The sequence below is a fragment of the Bombus pyrosoma genome, linkage group LG3 (genome assembly GCF_014825855.1).
Source record: "Bombus pyrosoma isolate SC7728 linkage group LG3, ASM1482585v1, whole genome shotgun sequence".
Taxonomy (NCBI): domain Eukaryota; kingdom Metazoa; phylum Arthropoda; class Insecta; order Hymenoptera; family Apidae; genus Bombus; species Bombus pyrosoma.
Genome location: NC_057772.1, coordinates 14,396,767 through 14,424,323, shown reverse-complemented (window position 1 = coordinate 14,424,323; position 27,557 = coordinate 14,396,767). Strand labels below are relative to the sequence as shown.

At 32.0% G+C, this 27,557-nt stretch overlaps 3 protein-coding genes and 1 long non-coding RNA gene across 4 annotated transcripts; 2 read left to right on the top strand and 2 right to left on the bottom strand.

Annotated features, from left to right (window-relative positions):
- Positions 1–833: 833 nt before the first annotated feature.
- Positions 834–17,358, top strand: LOC122566233. Its single transcript, XR_006316441.1, has 2 exons — positions 834–1,239; positions 16,865–17,358. It is a non-coding gene; the product is annotated as an uncharacterized LOC122566233 (long non-coding RNA).
- Positions 5,369–10,782, bottom strand: LOC122566231. Its single transcript, XM_043723194.1, has 5 exons — positions 8,961–10,782; positions 8,478–8,686; positions 6,690–6,800; positions 6,483–6,570; positions 5,369–5,755 (listed from the first exon to the last, which is right to left on the bottom strand). The coding sequence occupies exons 1-5, from the start codon at positions 9,275–9,277 to the stop codon at positions 5,752–5,754; spliced, it is 729 nt and encodes a 242-aa protein (XP_043579129.1). The 5' UTR covers positions 9,278–10,782; the 3' UTR covers positions 5,369–5,751.
- On the bottom strand, positions 10,933–18,524 carry LOC122566228 (peptidyl-prolyl cis-trans isomerase G-like). Its single transcript, XM_043723189.1, has 9 exons — positions 18,042–18,524; positions 17,561–17,769; positions 15,107–15,217; positions 14,905–14,986; positions 12,271–12,318; positions 12,016–12,186; positions 11,810–11,942; positions 11,588–11,747; positions 10,933–11,517 (listed from the first exon to the last, which is right to left on the bottom strand). The coding sequence occupies exons 1-9, from the start codon at positions 18,377–18,379 to the stop codon at positions 11,498–11,500; spliced, it is 1,272 nt and encodes a 423-aa protein (XP_043579124.1). The 5' UTR covers positions 18,380–18,524; the 3' UTR covers positions 10,933–11,497.
- Positions 18,525–21,841: 3,317 nt separating this feature from the next.
- Positions 21,842–26,425, top strand: LOC122566230. Its single transcript, XM_043723193.1, has 2 exons — positions 21,842–22,178; positions 23,279–26,425. The coding sequence occupies exons 1-2, from the start codon at positions 22,040–22,042 to the stop codon at positions 24,034–24,036; spliced, it is 897 nt and encodes a 298-aa protein (XP_043579128.1). The 5' UTR covers positions 21,842–22,039; the 3' UTR covers positions 24,037–26,425.
- The last annotated feature ends 1,132 nt before the right edge of the window (positions 26,426–27,557 follow it).

Sequence of the window (27,557 nt, the reverse complement as noted above, 5' to 3'; positions counted from 1 at the left end):
CACTGATGGGTATGTATAAATCAAGTACGCGACTGGTCTAAGGGTAGAAACCGGTAAAGATATGTTGACTATTCTAAAGATAGAGAATAAGTGAAGTCTAGTGACGATGTTATGGCGGAGGAAAGATAGTTATGAGTGTGTCTAAGGACACGAGATGAGCTGATTCGTTAAGGACAATTTTGGTTAGGAAAGTGAGGGCGATAAACATTGCTTTCGATTGGATCATAAGAAGGTTGGTGGATTAGGAAGGGTCTTAACCGCCCTCGAGAGAAAGTTGCTAGTGGGAAGTATCGTATGTGAGAAAAACTAACTTTCCCGTGTCAACCCATAGTAAACAATAAATGCAAAAGACACTTGAAATAAAAGATACTTGTTTGATCTGAAGGACCTTAACTATGAAAATGCTAAGATTTATTGTGGGTCCCTAAGTCTATTGAGGGTACGCGCCAAGGATGTGTAGACATCTGGTTGCCATCTTGCCCTCGGTGTGTGGCCTGGTCTCTGATGTGGATTGAGATGTGGTTGATGTTACAACATCTCGTAGGCGTATCAGTAATGAAAGTAAAAGGTAAAAATCATAGATCACAAATTAGTTATGACATTAAATCTTGTCTGCATAAAATCATACAAAACAAATAAGTCACGTTAGAAATATTATTCGCAGCCTATCAACTACTGAAATTACTATAAATATTGAATTAAATATTAAATTAATAAACTACATTGAAATAATATTTGAATGTTTTATAACAAAAACATCTCTACGAGGAAAGTAACTTTAACGTTAAATCTAAAAACTATTATGTATGGAAAATATATTAAAATTACTATACCATTCCATTGATCCATTACCGTTTCAGGGGAAAAATTTTCTTTTCTTCTCCAAAAAAATATAATAAACTAAGTTAAGTATAATTATTGTGCGATTTTGTTATTCTCGTACTTATCTACCTTGGATAGAATAGCATGAACTTTTCTGTAGAACCGCACAGAGCAATAAGCTCTTGTAGTGTGAAACCACAGCGAGCATGCCTCGTTTGTGGTGGAACTAAACAGGTTCTTGTATATGCTAGCGTGAAACCAAACAGTGCAAATCACTAACTTTATCGGTTCTTGTATATACTAGCGTGGAAAGTCTTCGGCACTTGGCCGCTTGGTGCAGCACTTGTACTGTGAAATAACCAAAATAATGGGCGTGAGCTATATTCATATACACAAATCTGGACTCCAGTGAAGGAGGTAAGGTTCTAAATATCGGAAGCTACGCTGTACATATCAGCCATCATAGAGCACTGCAATCGTGAAGTTAAGATTTTGTATTCAACATCATCGTTATATTATTATTATTATTTTTATTTAGTCCGTGCCTCTCGGCTTTGGACGAACTTTCAGCTTTCTTTACAGCTCTTTATTGCACTAATCGCCTTCTTATCTCTAATCTAACACTAATGCTTATAATCTATTTACACTTATGTCTACGATTTATTGCAACTTAGCCTACTCATCAACATCATCGTTATATAAACTAAACTATCAAGTTTACTCAATGACTAAACTAAACTACTCTTCATAATTTTTCACAATTTATTTAAAATAAATATGTATACAGGGATTCATTTGGTACAGAAAACTGCTGTTTAAGTAAATATTAATTACAAATCATTATTAAATATGCATTATTACCTTCAATAAAAAAAAGTTAACAAAATTGCAACCCCTAAATCAAGTATATACACATATATTTAATGTAATGTAATGTTGTTTCGTATAGTAATTCGGCTGGTGAGGCTCCAACATCTTCTTTGAATTTCTTCGTTCGTCTTTGTACGCGATTTGTATTCTAAGTAAAACGACTGGTAACATCTCCACCCAATTTTCATTATTGTGACATCCTAATGCGGTTTTCAGTGAGCGACGCTACCGTTCGACCAATCCGTTTAACGCCAGGTGGTAGACAGTGGTTGATACCAGTGGTGATGTTGTCTTTTCCTTTTGTAAAAGTGATTTATGTTGTAAATATTCCAATGAAGTGTAAGTGTCACAGTTAACGAGGGGATAGTTTGGATGACTTTTGTTCGGAAACAAATTGTAATGGTTTATGATCGGTCTTAATAATTAAATCGCGTCCTTCAATTATGTGTCTAACGAAAATTTAATATTTGAATAGATTGCCGAAAGTTCGCGATCATAGGTGCTGTAATTTTATTAGGTTGTAGTAAGTTTCCTGGAGTGAAATCCTAATAGTTGCCATATACTGTTTGTAAATTGTTCGAGTGCGACTCTCATAACCGTATCCCATGCATCTCTGTAGAATGTTAACAGTGCGTTTTCTACGAGATATGCCAAAAGTATCACGTTACATAGATATTTCTTGGCTTTTTCGAAGGTGTTAGTTTACTCCTCATTCCTGTTGATAATTTTCCTATCTCTTTTCTTCGCTCCGGTAAGAAGTGAGTAAAGCGATGCTTGAATTTGAGCTGCATGAAGTACGAATCATTCGTAAAAATTGATGATTCCTAGAAATCTTCCTAATTCCATTCCATCTTAGAGTAATTTATAATTCTTTAAGGATAATATTCGGTCTTCTAAAGGTCTGGTATCTTCGGAGCTAACCACATATTTGAGATATTTGAGGTCCAAAAACTAATTAGCCTATGTTTATCGCTAATTAGTATTGTCGGAGGCGTTCAAAGACTATTCTAAGGTTCATGCTGTTTTTCATCTTTTGACGCATTAATTACGTCGTCGATAAATCTGTGGCAAACATTCATTCCGCGTAAGACTGAGTCTAGATATAATATCTCTCAAACGCGCGTTATACAAACGGTATGGTTATAAATTCAAATTGGTCGAAAGATGTTATTACTGCCGTTTTAAGTACGTTTTCGGGCGCGATAAGAATTTGGTTATATGCTTTGGTAAGATCTAACGTGATAAAAATTTTAGCTTCGGCTGCTTTAAAAGAGAAATCTTGGATGTGAAATACCGGATATCTATCTGATAAGGTTATGGGATTGAAGCGTCCGCCCCCACAAAGTCGCTTTTCACCATTCTTTTTGGATACCATGTGAAAAGGACTTGTCTACTGATTTGAAGATGGTCGACAAATCCCCTTCCTGGTCGCATCCTCGAATTCTTCGTTTACTATCTTAAATCTTCCGGGACTAAGCCGTCGTAACGCGTTTCTTTGCGATTGGTTATCCTTTAGTGCAAATGAAATACTTAACGTCACTAATACCGCCTGTTGTGAACACGTGTCTTTGTGATTTAGTAATATCGATAAATTTTTGTAACAGTTTGCTGTACTTATTTGAGTGGTCTATCGTGGAAATAATATTTATTCGCCTAATGAAACCTAATGAAAATGAAAACTTAATTGTCTATTTCCGCTGATAATTCTGTTACCGCTTAAATCTACCCATAGATTTTATGTATCATCTTAGAAACCATAACATCTTAGAAAAAATCAGCGCCTATGGTACTCTGATGAACCTCTTATAGATACGATGCGCCACTATAGTGGCTTTTGCAGGTGTCATCTTATATTACGACGCGCCACTATAGTGGCTTTCGCGGATGTCATCTTATATTACGGCGCGCCACTATAGTGGCTCATTCTACTAACTCATTCGCTCATCGTTTGAACTAAATGATCTATTTCATTTGTCTTGCTTCACGCTTTTTTTATCCTTGCGATGTTTTATAACAGTGTTAACAATATACAGTCAGAATATATAGTCTTTGTTTTTGATACGCCAGTGTTAGACATCAATTGTTGCTTTTCGTTAAAATAAATATACCATTATTAGATGCTCTTTTTAACATGTCGACCCGTATCCTTGTAATTTTTTAGAATCTTCAACCTCAAAATGTCGCTTCAAAATAGAAAATGAAGAGCAATTTGAAAAACACTATCGCGCTATAAGTGTGAAAATTGTGACGTGAGTCTATGTGTCGTACCATACTAAAAAATGATATAATGATATGATGATAAAATATATCACATTCAATTGTATTATTAATTATTAAAGTAAATTATTAAAGTTAAAGTATATGCATCATATCTTTAAGAAAAGTTATAATTTAGTTATCAAAAACTTCATTCCAATGTGCTTGCGTAGAGAACAGCATTATTCGTCACACATTGCAGTCCTGTATCGTTTACGCGTCAAACTCTGTCACACAGAGAAACAACCCCGCACAAAATTCAACTGTACCTAAGAGGTTAATGTCAGCTGTTAGAAATTTCTATGAAAAGCTTTGACGGAGGCCTCAGTTATGTTTAGTGCGTACGTTTTAATTTCTAAACCATTTACGACGTTAAGTTTGTCGATGCCCATCTAATATGCTTTTTTGAAATGATGGAAATATTTGTTCCGGTATCAATAAGATATTTCATACTTGAGATCCTATCAGTGATGGCCAGGCGATAAGCGTTCTTCCTACCATCATTAAGCTTTCCTTGGGAAACTGAACGTATTTCTGTTGGTCTTTGCCTATCTATGAACACAGCATCCTGCATTTAAGAGACTTCTCACTGAACTTTTGGTGGTAAAAACATAGTGTTGAGGATTGATTTGGAGTTCTAGATGAGCTCCTCTGACGAAACCTTCCGCTAGAAAACATGATGTAGATCTACTCCCAAAGCTATTCCTACGAATATCGACCGCTAAAACTTTAATCTTTTTCCAATCATTGGAGCTGTATGTCGAAAGATTGTAATTTATTTTCCTGGCTCGGTTTTTCCTTCGCAGAAATTGCGGATATCAATGGTTTTAAGACCTCAGCGATTTCGTCCGTTTCATGGGTTAGTCGTGACAAATCTTGAACTTCACTGATGCAAGAATTCCTTGAACGTTATTTGGAGGTTGTTGAAGGATGAAAGTCTTAAAACGCTCTCATTACATAACCCGTCCGCTAGATTTCTTAAGCGTTATAGAAAATGGTTTTTCGTCTACAAATTCATTGTTGCGAAGAAAACCCCTCAACTTGGATTCGTTAAACTCATCAAACGAAGAAATAATACGCACTTTCAGAGTCTCATATTTATCTTTAGTCAATGGGTTTCTAAAGATTTTCATGACAAAGGGCAAAAGGCATATTATCTTCTTGATTGCGAAGGCCGCCTCAATTTCTGTAAATCACAAAGTTAAGGTTCTCTTTTCAAAAGAGAGATTGCTTGACCATCGACGATGCGTCAACTGCGTTTCATATCAGACATTGCGCTTGTTAAAACTATTTGAGGAAATATTTTACCTCTTGTCGGAGAATGGTGTAATGGCATTTCGAAGAGATCATGTCGAGATCATGTCATGTCCCCAATTTGTGGGGGTCTTGACAGTTAATTCTAACGATTCAATAACTTTTATAATGTAATAAACACTTTATTTTATAACTTAATTTATTTCTTTAACACTTTAACGCTAAACTGAACTTTTCGATAGATTCCGATCAAATATTATTATGTGTTTAACATGTCTCGATACTTTAGATTCTCATCTCTAATTGACTAGTTACAAAAAGAATAATAACATAGAATAGTTAAAATACATATACAATGTGATAAAATAACATATAGTAAAGTATGAATATAACAAGGTATCATCATTAATAATTTTGATAATTAAGTGTTCTTTTCCAGTTGATAAAGTACGGAGTTTCTTTAACTTGTCGGTACAGTTGGTAAGGTTGGTACAGCGTACCTTAATCCAAAATTAGTGTAGAGTGGCTCTGAAGTCTTCTAATAATACTTTACCTGAGCAAAAAACATGTGAAAGTCGGATATGATATGCTAATGTTGGCACAGACAAAAAATATTACTAATAGATTCCATTTATATTAACATGTTCAACAAAAAACTTATATTATAAAGTAACATTTACTGGAAATGACTTGTGAAAATTTTATAAACTAAATTGTTTTTACCAAGTAAATGGTTTCTAGATTTCATGAAGAGATAATTACTTTGTATTTATTGGCATGAAGATGACTGATTATTCATAAGATATTTTAACTGAAGTTTATGAGACGAATATCTATGAAATGCAAGTATGAATTTGAATAGCAATATTGTCATGTAACTAGTTCTAATTCATTCTGTATTCATATGATAGAAAGTATTCTATTATATTATTACATTTTTCTTGAGGAAGAAGAAAGAAACGAAATGTATACTCTGTCTAACGAGACGAGGCAGTAAACAAAACTTGATTACGTTTACTACCTCGTCTCGTTGAACAGATTATATATAGTCAAATTAAAAAAGAAAACATAAGCATTGAAATAACCAAACATATGCACACAGATATATATATTAATTAATTAATCCATTAATGTCATAATAAGCACAATGATGTGCATGATGTACATAGTGTGTACAAAGGATACCTTTCGTAAACACTATGTAGTGATACTTTAAAAAAATGATCATATCCATAAAAAAAGAAAAAGTATCGTTTTGGTTTAATAACCAATACACAAACCTGGTATGATGGGACGATCTGTATTGAGGACTGTGACTTCGACTTCTTGAAGAAGTAGTATATTTTTTATTCGCTCCCGACTTGTTTTCTAAAAATTAAACATGTCATTTTTTTACAATGAAAATACAATTTGATACACATAAAAAATATCTTATCAATTTAAATAAAATAACGACAACAGGTTTAAATTTTTAATAATGAACAAACCAAAATTTTCATTATTTATAGCAACAGCTGTACGATGTTCCACAATTTCTTCTGTTTTAACTGTTGCACTTTTTATTTCTTCTCTCGCAAATATAGGTTTGGATCCCTCTCCTATAGTTATGTAAATTTATTTATAAATAGAAAATCTGAAGTACATGCATATGAAGAAAGCAATTAAGCAGTATTAGGCAGTTGTGACAGACTTTAGAAATCTTAAGGTTGATATGTAAATAAACTGACCGTTTCTGAACAATTGTAAGCCAGGACATTTTATAATAGATGTGTGAAGTGAATGAAACGGTAAAAATGGTATAAAAGAAATAGAAATATAATTATCTTTCACTTTAAATTGCTGATTCCATAATAGTATTGTATATATCAATAATGTAAAAAAGATACATATTTACTATTAAAAATATAAATCACATTAAATGATTGCTATATATATAAATTCTTTAGATTAATTGCACAAATGAACATATANAACATATATGGCATACAATTTCTTTTTGGTGCCAGAAATCATAAAACAATTTTATATGCGTGAATCCATAATCTTAAGAGAAATTAGTTATGAAAATACAATCTTTACTTTATGTTATTCTGTATATACTATATTATATATACGATATATATTTTTAACTAGTAATAATTACTAAAAACTAACGATTTCTTTTAGACTTCATGAATTTCAAGAAACTCAAACTTCTATTAAAATTTTAGCTAGAAAATAATAGCAGTTTTTTAATAAGAAAATTTTGGTAAATTGAAGAATTGTCAAGATGTTTTATATGCTTTATGTCTTCTTTGATGATTAAAAAATCTTCCATCCTGTTGACACATGTATAATTGCATAGTTTGATTATTACATTCTTTAAATATATTTGATTATAACTAATTATTATATTGTAACACATTACATTTTGCAATCAAAAAAAGTATCTTTATGTAAGAATTTGATATTAATTATTTTTTCAATTTTTTGTTGCTTAGAAAATAATGCTTTGTAACATTCTTTGGTAAATTGAAGAGAGGTCGAGATGTTTTATATGCTTTATGTCTTCCATGATGATTAAAAAATCTTCCATCCAGTTGACATATGTATAACTGCATAGTTTGATTATTATTTTCTTTAAATATATTTGATTATAACTAACTATTATATCGTAACATTTTACCTTTATCAATCAAAAGTATCTTTATGTAAGAATTTCATACTAATTACTTTTTCAATTTTCTGTTGTTTACAGAATAATATTTTGTAAGAATAAAACCACTCTTAGGACACTGAAGATATAAAAACATTGTGCTTACATATTGCACATTAAATGTTCAATATTCAGTTATCCAAATCCAACGTTGTATTCCAAATTTTCTTCATCCTTGGTGAATCAAATACATATTATTAAATTTAAAGCTGCCCGTAAATTGCATTGAATACTATAGAACACAATATGATCTCAAATCCATTATCTTCATGTCTTTAAAAACTTCTATATAATGTCATCATTCTTCAGATGTTGCAATAAGTAAAGTGAAGATATTCATAATTAAATTTCAAACACATAGGAAAAAGAAAAAAAGAAAAAAAGAAAAAAAATAGAATATATGATTATCAACTTTACAATACAATGCATACAATATGCTGGAATATGAATTTATAAATTATGGGTGTTGGAAAATTCCGAAAGGAATTATCTTCCGTGTTGAATTCATATATTCCTTTAGTATTTCTTCATTGGATGACTGAAAGTTGTTAGGTAATTATAAAAAGAAACAATATTTTACCCTCTCTTCTTTTGACCACAATATCTTCAGGATTGATAATATATCGTTGTAGATCATCAATTGTTGCTTCATTTGATACATTCCTTTGGATATCTTCCGTGAATGAATTTCTGTGAATATATACTTTGATTCTTCGTAGTTCTGCAGCACTAACTTGTATGCCATCTGGTCCTTTAAATAAAGGTGTTATACCATCTGATGGTTCTAATCTATAATGCAAATGAACATTTTGTCTTCCATGATTTAATATACTTGAATTTATTAAACTATAATCTTCTTCATAAATTAAGAACTAAATTATATCTTTGAGCATCACATAAATATGTACCTAGCTGCTACACAATTTGCGAAGTAATTTAAATTATATATATATATAGCATAATATATCCCCTAAACATTTGCCTTGAAATTAATTTTTATTTATATTTAAAAGAATTTCATTCAACTGTTTGAAATAAAGTGCTTTACATTATTCATACATACTTTTTAGATAATATAAATGTATTGGGTCTACTTGATATAGCAACAGTTCTGTGTTGACTTTCCGGGGATTTACTTTTACTCTTATTGCAACTGTGATGTGAAAATCTTCCCTCGGACAGTGGTAAACCTTTCTCGAGAGCACAACGTATCTCATATTCTAAGATCTTCTCCTTCAACTTTTCATGTTCTATAATCCATTCGCGCCTACGCCGTAATCTTTCTTCTTCTGTTCTTCGTAAATTAGTCTCATAATTTTCACTGTGTGATGATCTCAATTTTTCATCACGATAAGAATGATTCGACACGTTTCGTTTCATTTCCCAAAAAAGAAAAATTTCATATGCAATTAGACTAGTCTGTAGTCTTTTTTGAGGTAAGATAACTTACGATTCAAATATGTACGTTAGACCCAAACAATATTCAAAGTAATATCTAGTTATTACATAGACAAATTTCCAAAATAGAAGATAAGTACATCAAATAAAATGATAAAAATTATGTAAATGGTAAAGTTATCATGTTAAACGCGAAGAAATAAATACTATAATCACATATACTAATATAATAGCTCACAAAATGTAAAAATTTGACGAATAAATGCTTGCATTACTAGCAATAGAGAAGAAATGAGAGGGTTCACACTTATGATTTTAGTTGTTCTCGAACTAGTGCTGCACCACGCGGAGCATACTTGAAAGCGACCCACGCTACTATATATAAAATTCTATAAAGTAAGGGATCTGCCTTTTTTAATTACGCCAGAGAAGTAATTCCTTCTTTCCTTAGTTGCACACTAGCATAGACGAGAACCTATTTAATTGTACGGTTTTGTGGAAAAGTTCATATCTACTTTTCGATCCGAGATAAACAAGTATGGAAATAACAAAATGGCGCAATAATTAAACTAATTGTAAGTTGTCTAAGAAAGAGAAATTGTTTACTATATTGTTTTGGAGAAGAGAGAATATTCCCATTCAAACGATAATGGATCAGTGAAATGATGCAATAATTTTTAATAAATATTTTATTAATACATCATTTTTTAATATATCAAATTTACATGAAATCCATCACCTAAACAAATTTTTAACTTTACTACTATTATAAATGCCAAAAATAAAAAAAATGTATACTAAGGAAAGCAATCCTTTTTGCCAAACTATTTTCTTGAAATATGTAAACGTAAAGTCTGATATATGATTAATTATTATATATAAAAACTATATAAACAAACTACATACTACAAACTACATAAACACATTTTTTAAATTTAATAATACACAATCCATTATCAATTAACCCATTTGCATCCAAGCGCGGATGAATTCGCGCGCTGCAACTGTCTTCTATCACCAAGCGCGGATTATTACGCGTGCTGCGGCTGCTTTTTTTTATTTCCATTTTCATCTAAATAATTTTTTTAAAATAAATAATTTTTACATTTTTTCTCTGTTATAAAGAATGTAAGATGCGATTTTTGCGAAGTAATATTGTCTACCAATCGTTTTGAACAGTAAATTTTCGATAAACTCCATGAAGAATTCGGATTTCATTTACTGCACTTAAGACCGACCGTGCGCGATGATAGGGACCAGTCCTCTGAAGTAGGGCCATGATGCAAATGGGTTAATACAATTTGAACATAATATTATTATTACCATTTAAAAACATATAAGAAAGTTTCACATACAAATACATCAAATATAAAAAAATTTAAAGATTTTGGAAATAATATTAACATGTTGACTGCCACGCCTGTTTTCAAAAAAATCTCCGTCAGGCCACGCGTGCAGCAGTACCAAGCGTTCTCTGCTCGGTGCTCCCATCGATATTTTCATAATGCGAGTCGCTCATCTGGTAGTCTTACCTCTCATTTCTTTTGTTTCCATTCCTTCGCATTTGTTTCTCATTTCTCCACTTTCTACAAAATCAGTTTGAATCTTGGCCGAGCAACGAACGGTATAACTTAAAATCTCTGCCTTAATTCATTACAATGTCGAAAAGAAAAATTGAAAACTTATTTCTTAGTAAGTCAAATAGCAGTGAAAAAGAAAGCTTTTACGAGGCTTATGATTCCGGAAGAAGCATTAGACGCGCATGCAAACTATGCTATGCAAATAAAACACGTCGAATGAACCGAACAAAGGCACAAAAGAATTTGAAGAAAACAATAACTTATTGACCAAATTGTTCCGACCAACCTCAGCTATGTATAGAATGCTTTAAAATTTTACATTCTAAATAATTTTTTTAATAAACCATTTTCGTATTACTTTTATAACAATTCAACAGTTTTATTATTATGGAATATCTTTTCAAATAACTACGACGATTCTTCGCAAGTAGTCAAATAAGCGACACCCGAATGTGGGTTACGTGGCCTGATCAGAAACTTTGCTGACACCCGAATACGGGTCAATTGTGTCAGTCAACGTGTTAAAGATAATCTACTTCACTATGATACTTCGAAGAATTTTAGTTTTTGTAAAATGTCTGATATTTAATCTGGTAATTTTCCATTCATCATAAATCCTCCATTAATACATTGGCCTAAATCCTATATAAAATACAAATAATTAACACAGTACCTCTTCATGTACTTCATTATGAATTAAAAAAATACATACTAGGACTTGGAAGTGGACAAAATCTATATATATCTGGCTGAATAAATCGTGGTGCAAATGGTCTTAATGGACTCATCATATACCTAGTTCCTCCTAAAGGTGGTACTTGCCTTTGAATTGGAACCAAAGGTCCAACTATTATTGGTCTCGGAGGAAAACCCTAATGACCAATGAAATTTAATGTCAGAAGAATTATATTCCACGTATAAATTGAATACTTACTCCATAATAAACAGGAACAGGAATGTGTTCAATATAATGTGATGGAAGTACCCTACGTTCTCTTTCTCTTCTTTCTCGGAATCGCTCTTTCGATTTTTCTTGATAAGGTCTTTCGTCTTTAGATGACTTGTTGCTTCAATAATATTTACAACATTTAGTTTTCAAGAAACGTCATTTTACATTATTTCATATGTTTTATTATGTACCTGTCATGAGAATCTTTGGCCCATGCCCTTTGTTCTCCTTCCCTTGAATGTAAATTATCTCTATGACTTTTTCTTTCTCGCAGATGCTTTTCCTCTGCAGTGTGCAATTGACTATGTTGCCTGACTTTTTCTTTATACTCTCTACTTCCACCTCTACTATGATCTCTGTCTCTAAATAAATTATACAACACTACAATAAAACTGAAAAATAAACATATTAACCAAATACACAAAATTATAACAAATAATTGGTACCTATCATTTCTGTAACTATCCCTGTTATTATGTTTTGAATCTTTATACCTAAAAAAGAATACTTAAGTAACAAAAGTTTAGTTTTAAACTTTACACTAAATTAACTTTAAATTAAACATTGTCGTATTAAAACATAAAATATAAATACTATTATTATTAATATATTAACATAATATATTAATGTATTGATTATATTATATAATTTTTATGCTTTAATACGGCAATACTCTGTAAATGATATCAATATTTCAACAAATATTGAATTTATTTATATATAAATTATATAAAAATGGTATAAATTACCAAAAAGAAAAAATAGTTAATAGTAGTAAATATTGATGAATAATCATGCATTATGACAAGTCAGAAAATATAAGTGCTGAAATTTACTATAAAATATAAGTAAAAGCAAGTAAAATAATTCTCAAAATATTAGACATAAATGTAAAAAATAAATAGATTTGCACAATATTATAAAAAATAACAATTTTATATTCTATTTGTTATACATCTAATTTAATTTAATTTAATTGATTGCTTTGCATAGTCCCTAATAATGAATTAGGGATTAAATGGCCAAGGCAAATGGTGATTGGTACATATAGACATTAAATTTACTTTTAGAACTTCAACTGCTTACCTTCTCATGATTGTTATTAATCATTACATCCATAATACTTTACCTGAGCAAAAAACATGTGAAAGTCGGATATGATATGCTAATGTTGGCATAGACAAAAAATATTACTAATAGATTCCATTTATATTAACATGTTCATCAAAAACCTTATATTATAAAGTAACATTTACTAGAAATGACTTGTGAAAATTTTATAAACTAAATTGTTTTTACCAAGTAAATGGTTTTTAGATTTCATGAAGAGATAATTACTTTGTATTTATTGGCATGAAGATGACTGATTATTCATAAGATATTTTAACTGAAGTTTATGAGACGAATATCTATGAAATGCAAGTATGAATTTGAATGCAATATTGTCATGTAACTAGTTCTAATTCATTCTGTATTCATATGATAGAAAGTATTCTATTATATTATTACATTTTTCTTGAGGAAGAAGAAAGAAACGAAATGTATACTCTGTCTAACGAAACAAAACTTGATTACGTTTACTACCTCGTCTCGATAAATAGATTATATATAGTCAAATTAAAAACGAAAACATAAGCATTGGTAGTGACATTACCAAGCATATGTATACAAATATATTGCGAATGAAATTCCTTTTAGTCTTTTTATACCAATTGTAGCAATTGGTGTAACAATTACACCATGCTAGCAGTGATATCCATTCACTTAGTGGAGATGAAAGAGAAGTCGGGCTTTTGGCAGCTTAGCCTTATCGGATCTCCAATTCTGATACATTTAAAAAAAAAAAAAAAAAGGGACAAGCGTAAGCTAGAACAAAAAAGACTATAGTAACACAAAACACATACCTAAAATAAAATTCATATAGCACAATTAAATATAAAGTATGAATTTAGCAATACATGTTCATTATGATCATAAATGTTCTAATAATATTTATAAATGTTACATACATTATTCCTATATTCCTATATGTTATATATATGCTAATGATTTATTACGTACGTACTAATTTAAATTTGTAAAGTATAGTATTTCAAAAAAATATATAATATTAAATGAAAATATTACTTATATAAAAATTTTATATAAGTAAATAATTATATCCATTGTTTTTATAAATATATATATAGTATTTTGTGCAAGAGATCATGAAAATAAGTAAATTAATACTAATCGAATCATAATAAAAATTAAGTCAGTATATTGCAATATATGTGTATACTGGGTATATATGCGTGAAGTATGTAAATGTTCACATATATGTAAGATATATGTAGTGGATATTAATAACGTTTTTTTGTAATAGGCTATAGGCCTAAAATACAAATAACGGTACTTTATAACCATTTAGTGATTACAAAAAGTGTTTGTACAAGGTGTAAAGAAAGTAAGTGTAAAGAGGATCGTAGCGTGATTTTACACCTTCGAATCAGTGGAGATTTATTAAAAAAAAAAGTTGATATTGTAGATAAAACCGGTTTAAGAATTATTAAAATTTTAATATTCTTTTCCCGGCAGAAGGGGTCAAGCTTTTTGCAAGACATAGTTCATTTGACGCTTTTCTTCCTCGTAAAAGTAGAATTCGTTGCAATAAAAGATGTGACCGTGAATTTCAAGGTCAATGTCGTTATACATGAACTTTTTTTTTACAAATTTTCACTAATGTGAAGGTATAGAATCGCGCAACGATCTTCTTTACACTTACTTTCTCTACCCCCTGTACAAATCTCCACTTTCCTATGACGCATCTTTTTTATTATGGTCTATATTTCATTGTCATGGTATTAGATTTTTGTCATATAAAAGGACTGTCAAATGATATAAAACATAATATATTTTGATTTAATTAATTAGTCCATAAATGTCATAATAAGCACAATGATGTACATGATGTATATAGTGTGTACAAAAGACATCTTTTGCAAACACTATGTAGCAATACTTTTATCATACCCATGGTAAAATTACTATATCCATTTGGTTTAATAACCAATACATAAACACATGCATTTATATCAAACCTGGTACGATGGGACGATCTATATCGAGGACTTCGACTTCTTGAAGAAGTAGTATATTTTTTATTCGCCTCCGGCTTGTTTTCTAAAAATTAAACATGTCAATTTTTTACAATGAAAATACAATTTTGATACATATAAAAAATATCTGATTAATTTAAATGAAATTACGACAACAGGTTTAAATTTTTAATAATGAACAAACCCAAATTTTCATTATTTATAGCAACAGCTGTACGATGTTCCACAATTTCTTCTGTTTTAACTGTTACACTTTTTATTTCTTCTCTCTCAAATGTAGATTTGGATCCTTCTCCTATGGTTAAATAAATTTATTTATAAATAGAAAATCTGAAGTACATGTATATGAAGAAAGCAATTAAACAGTATTAGCAGCTGTGACAGACCTTAGAAATGTTAAGGTTGATATGTAAATAAACTGACCATTTCTAAACAATTGTAAGCCAGGACATTTTATAATAGATGTATGAAGTGAATGAAACGGTAAAAATGGTATAAAAGAAATAGAAATATAATTATCTTTCACTTTAAATTGCTGATTCCATAATAGTATTGTATATATCAATAATGTAAAAAAGATACATATTTACTATTAAAAATATAAATCACATTAAATGATTGCTATATATATAAATTCTTTAGATTAATTGCACAAATGAACATATANAACATATATGGCATACAATTTCTTTTTGGTGCCAGAAATCATAAAACAATTTTATATGCGTGAATCCATAATCTTAAGAGAAATTAGTTATGAAAATACAATCTTTACTTTATGTTATTCTGTATATACTATATTATATATACGATATATATTTTTAACTAGTAATAATTACTAAAAACTAACGATTTCTTTTAGACTTTATGAATTTCAAGAAACTCAAACTTCTATTAAAATTTTAGCTAGAAAATAATAGCAGTTTTTTAATAAGAAAATTTTGGTAAATTGAAGAATTGCCGAGATATTTTATGTGCTTTATGTCTTCCATGATGATTAGAAAATCTTCCATTTTCTTGACATATGTATAACTGCATAGTTTGATTATTATTTTCTTCAAATATATTTCATTATAACTAATTATTATATTGTAACACATTACATTTTGCAATCAAAAAAAGTATCTTTATGTAAGAATTTGATATTAATTATTTTTTCAATTTTCTGTTGTTTACATAATATTTTGTAACATTCTTGTTATATTATTTAAAATTTTATATATAGGAAAGTAGAAACCTGGAGATATTTGTAGTAATGCGTTACGTATAATACTGAAAGTTTAGAAAATTTGCAAATCAAGTTCTATTTCAATGCCATCAGGCTGAAATAAAACTACCTATCTATACAGAAGCCAATCAATTCAAATAGATTAAGCGAAAAATACTCCTATTTCATTATAGAATTCTTAGATGTGGTAATTTTAACCTCTTAACCTGCAACGTCGCGTTGGAGATGTGGTACGTCGATCGGACCAAGTATAGACAACATGTGTGAGAGATGTAGTATGTGGCTGTTATTGACTTATTATTTACTTCAAGATGCTAAATCTTTTTTGTTCAATGATCAATTGATAGTAATTATTTATCAAACATCTCGCAAAATAAAATTAGTTGTACCTTACACATGCATTTATACATCAAATGATATGTGTGATTTGCACGACTTTGAATGCCCAGCCAAACCGTCAAATGGCTCGACATTTGATCGACCATGTTGTTGCTTATGGCATGTGTTATTGTAACTTAAATCGTAAGGCAAGGGGATAATTAGTTACTTTTGAATATAATTTTCTTTCTTCAGTTGCAGAATCATGAGTCTTGGGAATGAATTTTCAATGAACAGATTCCATAACTTTATCCTTCCTCCACTGTTAAATTAAATATATATTTAATATGTCACCATAAAATGTAAAATCTTCTAATTAAACCTTTGTGTTTCTAGACATGCAGACATTCCAAAAGCAAAGCATATGGAGAATGCACAAAATGGAGTAAGAATTTGAAGTACAGTTTTGCAATAGATTATTTTTTTATATGTAGCATTAGTTCTATTATACTATTATTACAAAACATAACTTTTTGTACAAACTCGATGACAAAAAAAGAAAATGTAAAGCAGCAAACAAGAATAAAACCACTCTTAGGACACTGAAGATATAAAAACATTGTGCTTACGTATTGCACATTAAATGTTCAATATTCAGTTATCCAAATCCAACGTTGTATTCCAAATTTTCTTCATCCTTGGTGAATCAAATACATATTATTAAATTTAAAGCTGCCCGTAAATTGCATTGAATACTATAGAACACAATATGATCTCAAATCCATTATCTTCATGTCTTTAAAAACTTCTATATAATGTCATCATTCTTCAGATGTTGCAATAAGTAAAGTGAAGATATTCATAATTAAATTTCAAACACATAGGAAAAAAAAAAGAAAAAAAATAGAATATATGATTATCAACTTTACAATACAATGCATACAATATGCTGGAATATAAATTTATAAATTATGGGTGTTGGAAAATTCCGAAAGGAATTATCTTCCGTGTTGAATTCATATATTCCTTTAGTATTTCTTCATTGGATGACTGAAAGTTGTTAGGTAATTATAAAAAGAAACAATATTTTACCCTCTCTTCCTTTGACCACAATATCTTCAGGATTGATAATATCTCGTTGTAGATCATCAGTTGTTGCTTCGTTTGATACATTCCTTTGGATATCTTCCGTGAATGAATTTCTGTGAATATATACTTTGATTCTTCGTAGTTCTGCAGCACTAACTTGTATGCCTTCTGGTCCTTTAAATAAAGGTGTTATACCATCTGATGGTTCTAATCTATAATGCAAATGAACATTTTGTCTTCCATGATTTAATATACTTGAATTTATTAAACTATAATCTTCTTCATAAATTAAGAACTAAATTATATCTTTGAGCATCACATAAATATGTACCTAGCTGCTACACAATTTGCGAAGTAATTTAAATTATATATATATAGCATAATATATCCCCTAAACATTTGCCTTGAAATTAATTTTTATTTATATTTAAAAGAATTTCATTCAACTGTTTGAAATAAAGTGCTTTACCTTATTCATACATACTTTTTAGATAATATAGATGTATTGGGTCTACTTGATGTAGCAACAGTTCTGTGTTGACTTTCCGGGGATTTACTTTTACTCTTATTGCAACTGTGATGTGAAAATCTTCCCTTGGGCAGTGGTAAACCTTTCTCGAGAGCACGACGTATCTCATATTCTAAGATCTTCTTCTCCTTCAACTTTTCATGTTCTCGTAGCTTTTCTTGTTCTATAATCCATTCGCGCCTACGCCGTAATCTTTCTTCTTCTGTTCTTCGTAAATTAGTCTCATAATTTTCACTGTGTGATGATCTCAATTTTTCATCACGATAAGAATGATTCAATACGTTTCGTTTCATTTCCCAAAGAAGAAAAGTTTCATATGCAGTTAGGCTAGTCTGTAGTCTTTTTTGAGGTAAGATAACTAATATAATAGCTCACAAAATGTAAAAATTTGACGAATAAATGCTTGCATTACTAGCAATAGAGAAGAAATGAGAGGGTTCACACTTATGATTTTAGTTGTTCTCGAACTAGTGCTGCACCACGCGGAGCATACTTGAAAACGACCCACGCTACTATATATAAAATCCTATAAAGTAAGGGATCTGCCTTTTTTAGTTACGCCAGAGAAGTAATTCCTTCTTTCCTTAGTTGCACACTAGCATAGACGAGAACCTATTTAATTGTACGGTTTTGTGGAAAAGTTCATATCTACTTTTCGATCTGAGATAAACAAGTATGGAAATAACAAAATGGCGCAATAATTAAACTAATTGTAAGTTGTCTAAGAAAGAGAAACAATAATGGATCAGTGGAATGATGGAATAATTTTGATATATTTTCCATACACCATTTAGATTTAATATTAAGCCTTGGCAGTTAGCATGTTAATTGTACAGGCATGAATATTTTTTATCGTCACATGGAACCACATATTCTTTCCCTTGGTAGGTAAGTGGCGTTTCTTGAAGCAATCCTACGACCTGCATATCAAGTTATTTTACTGCTGTAAAATGTTAAAAATTCATCAGTTCCTAAGGAATCAAATGGTCTAGAGTCGCTAGCTACCGGCTATTAGGTTGCTGCAAACGCCGTAACCAAATATTGAATTTCTTACCTTCCATGATGTTTATCAAATTACCAAACATTAATGAATCATGAAAACGCACTTTAGTCAACGTACTTTAGTCAAAGAATTGGGGTAGTAAACATATGTATGACAGTTTCATTTTGTTCTTTGGTATTTAAATTTTTAAAGTAAATTTTGTTTGCGAATACCAATCTTTTTTAATTTGTTTTGCATCTTCTGATAGTACTCGATGAATGGAAACTATGATATACTACATGTCACACCATACGTATAATATTATATCTGAGAAATAATAGTTTTTAGTGGACTTTAGAGCCAAAATTCAAGTCCAAAGACAGTCTCCGGATGAAAACCTAGTCCACATTGACAATTGTCGGCAGATATGCGTTCTCACTAAATTTATATACGTTGGTCACGCTGTGCGGTGATGAGATTTATGACCCGGTATTTGCTATTGAGGCAAAGAAAGGCGGAAGCAGAGAATTTGAAAATACGTGTTGGTTGTCAAAATGTCATAAAGAAATGTTTAGAAATCGAACAAAGACCAACTTCATTTTTTGTAGTGGAACTATACAATTTTTAATACATTAAATCAATCTGTCATGGCGTTCCCGATAAAAATTTATTCTCCTATATATTTGTGTCAAAAGACTATTAGAATCGAAGAAACAAATTTTTGGAAAAATTGAAAAACATAAATAAAATCATTGAATTCTTGATTTTTGTTAAATAGGTGTGTATAAATAAAATCATTAAATTCTTGATTTCTGTATTTTAATATTAATTATTTATGTTTATTACTTCGCGGACATACTTTGGCTTTATTAATTTTATTATTCATTTTTGGTTCAAAAATCATCATTGATGAATACAGGTTTCAAAGAAGGAGAAAGTCCAACCTCTACACACATACATTACATTAGGTAGCATGAGGTCCTGAGGTGAGGGCGTCTGAGAGTTTGACTAACGATTCGAAGGTAATAAAATAATAAAGAGCATAGAGTTTCCTTAAATTATTTCTAAAGGCTCGATGGTTTTACAATCGTATTGTTACGTTGCAAGACATGCGTTCCATCTCCAGCACATTCTCAACTCATCGACACTCATCCGAGATCGGACACCCAGCACCCTCTCACACTCCTAGTGGACGAACGTCTCCCATTGTCTGCAAGCAGTCTACATACACCTTTAATCAACAATCTGCGAATAATGTATGCAGACAATGTCTGTCTGTCAGTTCGTATAAGCGAAATTGAATCCTGTCTTATAGGAATAAAAAAGAACGAATAATATTGGTTGGGCCACATATATAACCCTTATCTAACTATGTTATTATGTTATGTTATTATAACATACATTACCATGTTATTTGACAAATTGGTTCATATATTGATAATAAAGCAGTATACCGTGACAGCAAATTAACAAATACGAAGCACACGAATTGTACGAACATCTTGTATTTACCAACTTTTAAAATCCATTCTTTACAAAGGAGATCATTTTCTTTTGAAGAGTGATACAAATAATGTCTTTGACGTTAACCGTTGTTGCATTCGACATAGGCACATATATCCACTGATTTAACCTTCCTTTGCAAATGCATGACATAAAAACTTGAAATAAACTACAAAAAACAACGCACACGTCCGTGAAAACGTATCTACAAAAATAAAAATCAAATTAATAAGCAAATAATATAAAGTAGTTAATTAAATAAAAATGAATGAAAATTAGAATTAGTTAAAGATATCTTTACTGGAAAATTTTCAACTAAGAAGGATGATTTTGATCGAGATGTGTTTATTTGTGTTAGATACATATTTGATTGTTTGCGGTAGACAACAGATTGATAAATTTCCGTAAAATTTGTTTTTACAAGGCTCGTGAAAAATTCGACTTTTACTGAAGATTTATTTTCGGCGCCGTGAAGAAACCAAAAATTTTTTCAGACGCTATCAATGACGGAACATCCCTACAAAATGTAAAAGGTTTCATTTCGATAAATCTGTCCATTGCAGAACAAACGCTGGATATATATAAAAAGAATAAACATTGAATTGATAACCTGCTCCTTTTCGAAGTTGGTTAAAAACGTCATCTAGCGATTAGATGTATTTACGCACTCTTCATGAATTGTTTACTAGCGAAGATGAAGACAGACACATTTTATACGGCTATCTGCTGTCCAACGTGCAGTGTAGGGACCCCTCATGCACCTGTTTCCCGAGGCATCCGCCGCACAGCATATTCCTTTGTCGTCAAAGAAAAACAATAGACAGACGACATTATTTAGAGGAATCGACAATCGGAGTGTTTGGTATACTCTCGCAATCACCAATACTTCTGTACCATGGTAACGACAATGATGATGGTGGGGACGACGCATATCTTCCGGGAGACAATGTCATAAAACACGTTTTAGTATTAAAATTAAAAAAAACATGCAATTTTTAACTTTTTAAATATAACTTTATAGCCATTTTTGGTGCAAAAATACTGCCACTTTCAATTTTTTCCCAATGTTAGCTATTTTGAAGGCTAATTGGATAGGTCAATCGCTGTCTTAGGATAACCAATAGGCGAGAGTGTTTACCTTCTGTTTCCACTAATGCTGTCTCTACCAATGTACTTGCAAACATTCTAATCGTAAACCCCACTCTCATCCCTAAGTTTGTAACGAATCTTGGAAAAAACAAATTTTAGGGAGATTTATCAGTTTGCCGTCTATCGCAGCCAACCCAACCTAACATCTAGCATATACATATAAAGAATTATTCTTGACTGCAACCATTTTCTTATTTGTTTATTTATTTTCGTTTTTTATTCATTTCATTGTATTTTATTTTCTTTATTTCATATTTGTAGCTACGTTTTCGCGGATTTGTGCGTTGTTTTTTATAGTGTGTTTCACGTTTTTTACATTATGAATTTGAGGAAGAAAGTTAGAGCAGTAGATATTTGCGCTTACGTCGAATGTAACAACGGCCGTCATAAAGGACATCATCTGTATCGCTTCCCGAAAGAAGACAGTCCTCTTCTTAAAGAATGGATTTCAAAAATTGGTAATTACAAGGTGTTCGTACTGTGCATACATATGTTTCGTATTTGTCAATTTGTCATATTAACACATCGATGCCGGGTATTTTTTCGGTTATATCTCGTTTCTGGGCATCATTTTTAAAAACTATTTTTCCGTTATCTGATAGTAATCGATGAACAAAGACGATATATAGCAGTTTTTAGTCTAGGAATCCATTGGTTCAAAAGTTTTGCGTTTTTAAAGTTTGGTATTTTCAACCTACTGTATGGTTTACTTTAACGTGATGTCCGTTTAGAGGGTAAATTGTATTATTTATTTAAACATATATTGTGTTCAGAGTAACAGTACACCGCTCTATTATCAATATTATGTATATGAACCGACTTGTCAAATAATATTTTGAATAAAATTTATACAGGGTTATCCACTTAATTCGAAACTTGCGTTCGCGAGAAAATATGAGAATGGCAACAGTATAACGTATATGCCTACTACTACAGTCAAATATTGCTCGCTATCTATGAGCTGTTGCTATAATTAGGCGAGAACAGAGCGCTCATAAGAGAGAACAATTACGCTCATAATATTAACAAAGGCGAACAATGCATAAAACAAAAGAAGTCATACGGAATAACTTCAACAATGCATTTCTGGACCGATGCAATAGATTCTTGGACAATCAAATCGTAATTTCGACACTCAAACTCTAAAATTTATCATAATTTATGTTACAATGCACAGATATAAGTATACAATGTATAGAGATGAGAACTTGATAGAATTCATATAACAATAATACAATTCTCGTTTATGTATTATACATATATGTGAGGGGAAAAAGAAAATTTAGGCTTGCATTACACGGGTGTCTAAGGCTGAATGCATGGCATACCTATAAGCACTCTGTATATCTTATTGATTGCGCTTGTAACATATACACGTGTATATCTCAAATGGAAATAATTGTCAAATGAAGTACTAAACGCGATATGTACTTTGTTTCCCGCCAGCCAGACAATTTTGGTATAAAACGAGATACCTTGTTTCCCGACATCAATATGTTTTACTCTTTTTATCTATATTATTTTCTATTACTATCTATACGTACTGCTCTTTTAACAGGAAATCCAATTTTAAAATATTATGCCAGCGCCACTTTAAGAAGCATGGGCGTTTGTGCAGATCATTTTTTACCCGAAATGTTCAAACCAAATCCAAAAAATACGAATGAAAGAAGAAGGTTGAAGAAGAATGCCATACCCGAATCACCAGAATATTTAATAACAATTGAAGAAGAAGATGTACAAGCAAATCAGCTCGTAAGCGAAGAACAGACGACGACAGAAGAAGGGGAAGAGGAAGAAGAACGATATCAACATCATCACTACTACTATCAACAACAGCAAGAGGCAGAAGAAAGAGAGGTAGAAGAAAGAGAGGTAGAAGAAGAAGGAGAAAATGAATTATTTATTAATAAACCAACACTGGACTATACAAAGGCTCCGTTAAAATTCTCTGACAATGAGGATTTGATGGAATGGATAGCAGTTAAATCACAGATGATCCGCGACGCACAACTTGAGGATTCGACAAGGAAAACTTTCCGAGAAATGAAATTGGAAAACAAATGTGCTCAGCTGTTGAAAAAAAATAAAAATTTGAAAGTACAAATAAAACATCTCAAACGAAACTTCCAAAGAGTCAAGAGATCCAGAGATCGATTCCGTAAAATGTCACGTAAACTAGAAACTATCGATGAATTTTTAGACAGATATAAATGCAAAAATGACACCACAAGGGCACTTGTTAAGTCGCAGCTGGAAAGTGAAAGCATAAAACATATAACCGAAGAAGAAGATGAGTGCGAGGAGAATAATTAGAACAATGGTCGTGAACTATGGTCGTATACATAAGTCTAGAGTGTTGAAGATGATCCACGCCATCATATGCAAGAATCTATAAGTTAGGAATCTGCAATGTTTGGTTTCACGTTACTGATAAAAGAAACAATTCAGTTCCACCACAAACGAGGTATACTTGGTATAGTTCTATGTTACAAGAGAATTAATCTTAGATGACTCAGAAAGAGAAATCCTTTATTATATATATATATATATTTTTTTTTAGTAAAATAAAGGAACTCTTTCCTTACAAACAATAATGGTTCTGTGGGATAATGCAATAATTTTAATATATCCCCAGTAGACAATAGCTCTTTAGATTTAACATTAAACCTACTTTCCTTATGATAAGGTTTTTTTTATAATTAAACCTAAATTTTATTTTATTAATAATTTCAGTAGTTAGTAGGCTGTAAGTGACATTTCTGACGTGATATATCTTGGAAACGAGATTTTATATTATTTTTTCACCGATAGTATTTCATGCTTCAATAATTACATCTTTTAATTTTGTAACTTTATTATATTTTTGATTTTTTGAATAAATCCGAAGAACTAATATTCTCCATATGTTTTCAATCTGATTTACGTCAGGAGAACGTGCAGGCCACTCCAGAACAAGTATTTTGCTTTTCGCAAACCAGTGTAAAGTATGTATCTATTATTTTAAAATATATTTGACGGGTTTCAAAAGCAAGATATTTCGTCATTTAAATAACAATTCAGATAACCATCTTCTACAATTGGTACTCAGACTTGCGAAAAGTGATCCACTGTTGGTAACCCCGACGTGCGAAAAGCGATTTCAAAGTGAACGTGTTACAATCGGTATGACGAGTACAAACGGAGCCGACTGTGTGTCGATCGAGCAAGGTCGAGTAGATGCGGTGAACACACCGCTCCGCGTACCGTCGTTATGGTCTCACGACACCGCGCTATGGTTCTTGATGCTAGAGTCGCAATTCGAAGCTGCCCGGATTACTAGCGATAAGACGAAATTCCACGCTGCCGTCACAAATATTACAACGCAGCATGTGCGATTAGTCCGGGACATATTGTTCGACCCGCCGGAGACAGGGCAGTATGAACACCTCAAAAAGGATCTGATAAGGAGACTGGCAGACTCAGACTCCATGAGAGTGCAGAAACGGGACCTACTACTACGACGAACACGAAACGGCGTTTCACGGTGGCGGACGTCAACACGCCTATCATCGGCATAGACTTCTTAAGCCACTATGGGTTACTAGTCGACCCTCGAAATCGACGCCACAGCGACAAGACCAGCAACCTATCGACAATCGTCGGTAAGTTGACGTACCACCGACATCTCGTAGAATTTTCGGACGCGACTCGTCCACTCGTTCGGTAGAGACAAAATACGACACAGCGTAGTACATCATATCAAAAACCACGCCCGGCCCTTCCGTCTTCAACGAACCTTGACGCCTCGCTTCCGATCGACGCAAGCAGGTGAAGGCAGGATTTGAGACGATGACTGAGCAAGGAGTGATGCGGCCAGTGAAAAGTCCATAGGCATCACCTCTGTACATCATACTGAAGAAGAACGGAGGCCTATGACACCGCGGCGACCGTGCGTTGAACGCTTGCATCGTACCGACAGGTATCCACCGCCGCTATTGTCACAGACGAAATGCCACAGACGAAATCGGACTAAACAAAGCGATAAGATAACGAAGTTTCAAGCACGTTACCATCAGGATAACATCCGGTCATTCTATCCGTTCCCAGAGATGTATGATCAAGGCCCATTCCCACTCCAACGAATAAAAGAATTTAAATACACCCCCTAAAGATCATCCAAGTCAGTCTTGAACAGTCACGCCTAGAGCTCAGAAGTGTATTGCAAACGATAAAAAATAAAGTTTCTTTTTTCCCTAAATTTATTTTTTTATTTTACGTGACACTATCGAAGACGTCGCGCAACATCTGCACGGGTTTGACAATAAGCGGCCGACGCTTTACCCCGCATCGAAACGACAAATCCGCAGATACCGAACTCTCGCAACCGCACACAAAAACAACGAGCGAAGTCGTACGATCGTATGTACAACAAAAAAACTGTGTAAAAACTATTGTAAAAATAACTATTGTAAATATAACATAAAAAACGTTATCACTGGTAAGGGGTGATGTAGGGTGTGATCAACATCGTTAGGACATACATAATGTAATAATAAACTCTGGGCAAAATAATGCCGCCGCTACGTACAACCGTCAAACGAAAACGAATTTGAATTTTCTGGTACTCTCCCGACCAGTATAAATAGACGACCATGTTCTCTAGAAGTCAGTCAGTCATGCCAATCAATACCAGTTTTTCAGTCTCAGTCTCGAGCGATTTTAATAGCGAACAATACACAGTCTTAGCGAACATCCTCTGTATCTATTATTTTAAAGTATATTTGACGGGTTTCAAAAGCAAGATATCTCGTCATTTAAATAACAACTCAGATAAATATCCTCTACCAGTACGAGCCGACTTATGAATGGGTGCATTGTCTTGCATAAAAATTAAATTTTGATAAGTTCTAAAGGATTATAAATAATCTTGTAGCACATCTATATAGCTAATATTATTTATTCTATTTGAACAGACCTTTTGCCGGAAGCTGAAAAGCACACAAAAATCATAACAGAATCTTCTACAAAGTTGTGTTTTGAAAAACATTTCTTTTCTGAGGTCGTGCCAATAATAATTATAGCCATTGGCCCATCTGGACTAGATATTTTTTCTTCGCTGAATACTACTTACATACAAGAAAAATTTTTATTACAAAACTTTGAGGGATTTTTTTACGAGTTTAGGAGAATTTTATTATAATTTTAAGAGAAAAGATCATATTTATTGTTTTCCAATGTTACGCCACGTGGATTTCCAGAGGCCGTTATTCCTAACTGTCGCTCGTGGCATTGCAGTACCGCAAGCGAACCGTCTCAAGTAGCTCAACACATACAATGTAGCGGCCAACATCAAACAGAGAGTTCGAGAAACGTCGATTCGTTTCGTTATTTCAAACACTCATAAGGTGACACGCGTGATCTGTGGCGTGATTGGTGGCGTGACCCGAGCATGGTGGGGATCGTCTCCCATGAAACACAAAGGGCCCATCGAAGGGCAATCAGTATCGATCGAGGATCCAAACCAAAAACACTAACATCTCCAACGAATTACAAGTCGTCCAAATACAAAACACATTGTAAAGTCGAGTCGACTCATTGTACCAAATTCACTGTATCATCTGTCAAATAATTTGTGGCGCATCACTATCCTGTTGTTTATATATATATGTCGGAGATGAAAGAACACCGGAGCCTTCCTTTGGAACTTGGGGAGAATCCCGTAATATTGTAATCCGGATTTTACCATAGCCATAATTAAATAATTGTCATTCAATCCGATTGTGTTTATTCGAGATTTGTAACAATGAGCTTGGGCCCGAGGCGACAATCAGTCGCCAACGTAGCCGCGGTCAAGG

Bases quoted from the DNA above. Each gene is read 5' to 3' on its own strand.
- LOC122566231 (XM_043723194.1), bottom strand. From the start codon at position 9,277: ATGAAACGAAACGTGTCGAATCATTCTTATCGTGATGAAAAATTGAGA. The intron at 8,687-8,960 runs GTATGTATGAAT...TTTGCATTATAG, and splicing joins ACATTTATATTATCTAAAAA to ATTAGAACCATCAGATGGTA. The intron at 6,571-6,689 runs GTTTGTTCATTA...TTTAATTTTTAG, and splicing joins TATAAATAATGAAAATTTTG to AAAACAAGTCGGGAGCGAAT.
- LOC122566228 (XM_043723189.1), bottom strand. From the start codon at position 18,379: ATGAAACGAAACGTATTGAATCATTCTTATCGTGATGAAAAATTGAGA. The intron at 17,770-18,041 runs GTATGTATGAAT...TTTGCATTATAG, and splicing joins ACATCTATATTATCTAAAAA to ATTAGAACCATCAGATGGTA. The intron at 12,187-12,270 runs GTACCAATTATT...TAATTTATTTAG, and splicing joins GATAGTTACAGAAATGATAG to AGACAGAGATCATAGTAGAG.
- LOC122566230 (XM_043723193.1), top strand. From the start codon at position 22,040: ATGAATTTGAGGAAGAAAGTTAGAGCAGTAGATATTTGCGCTTACGTC. The intron at 22,179-23,278 runs GTAATTACAAGG...CTCTTTTAACAG, and splicing joins AGAATGGATTTCAAAAATTG to GAAATCCAATTTTAAAATAT.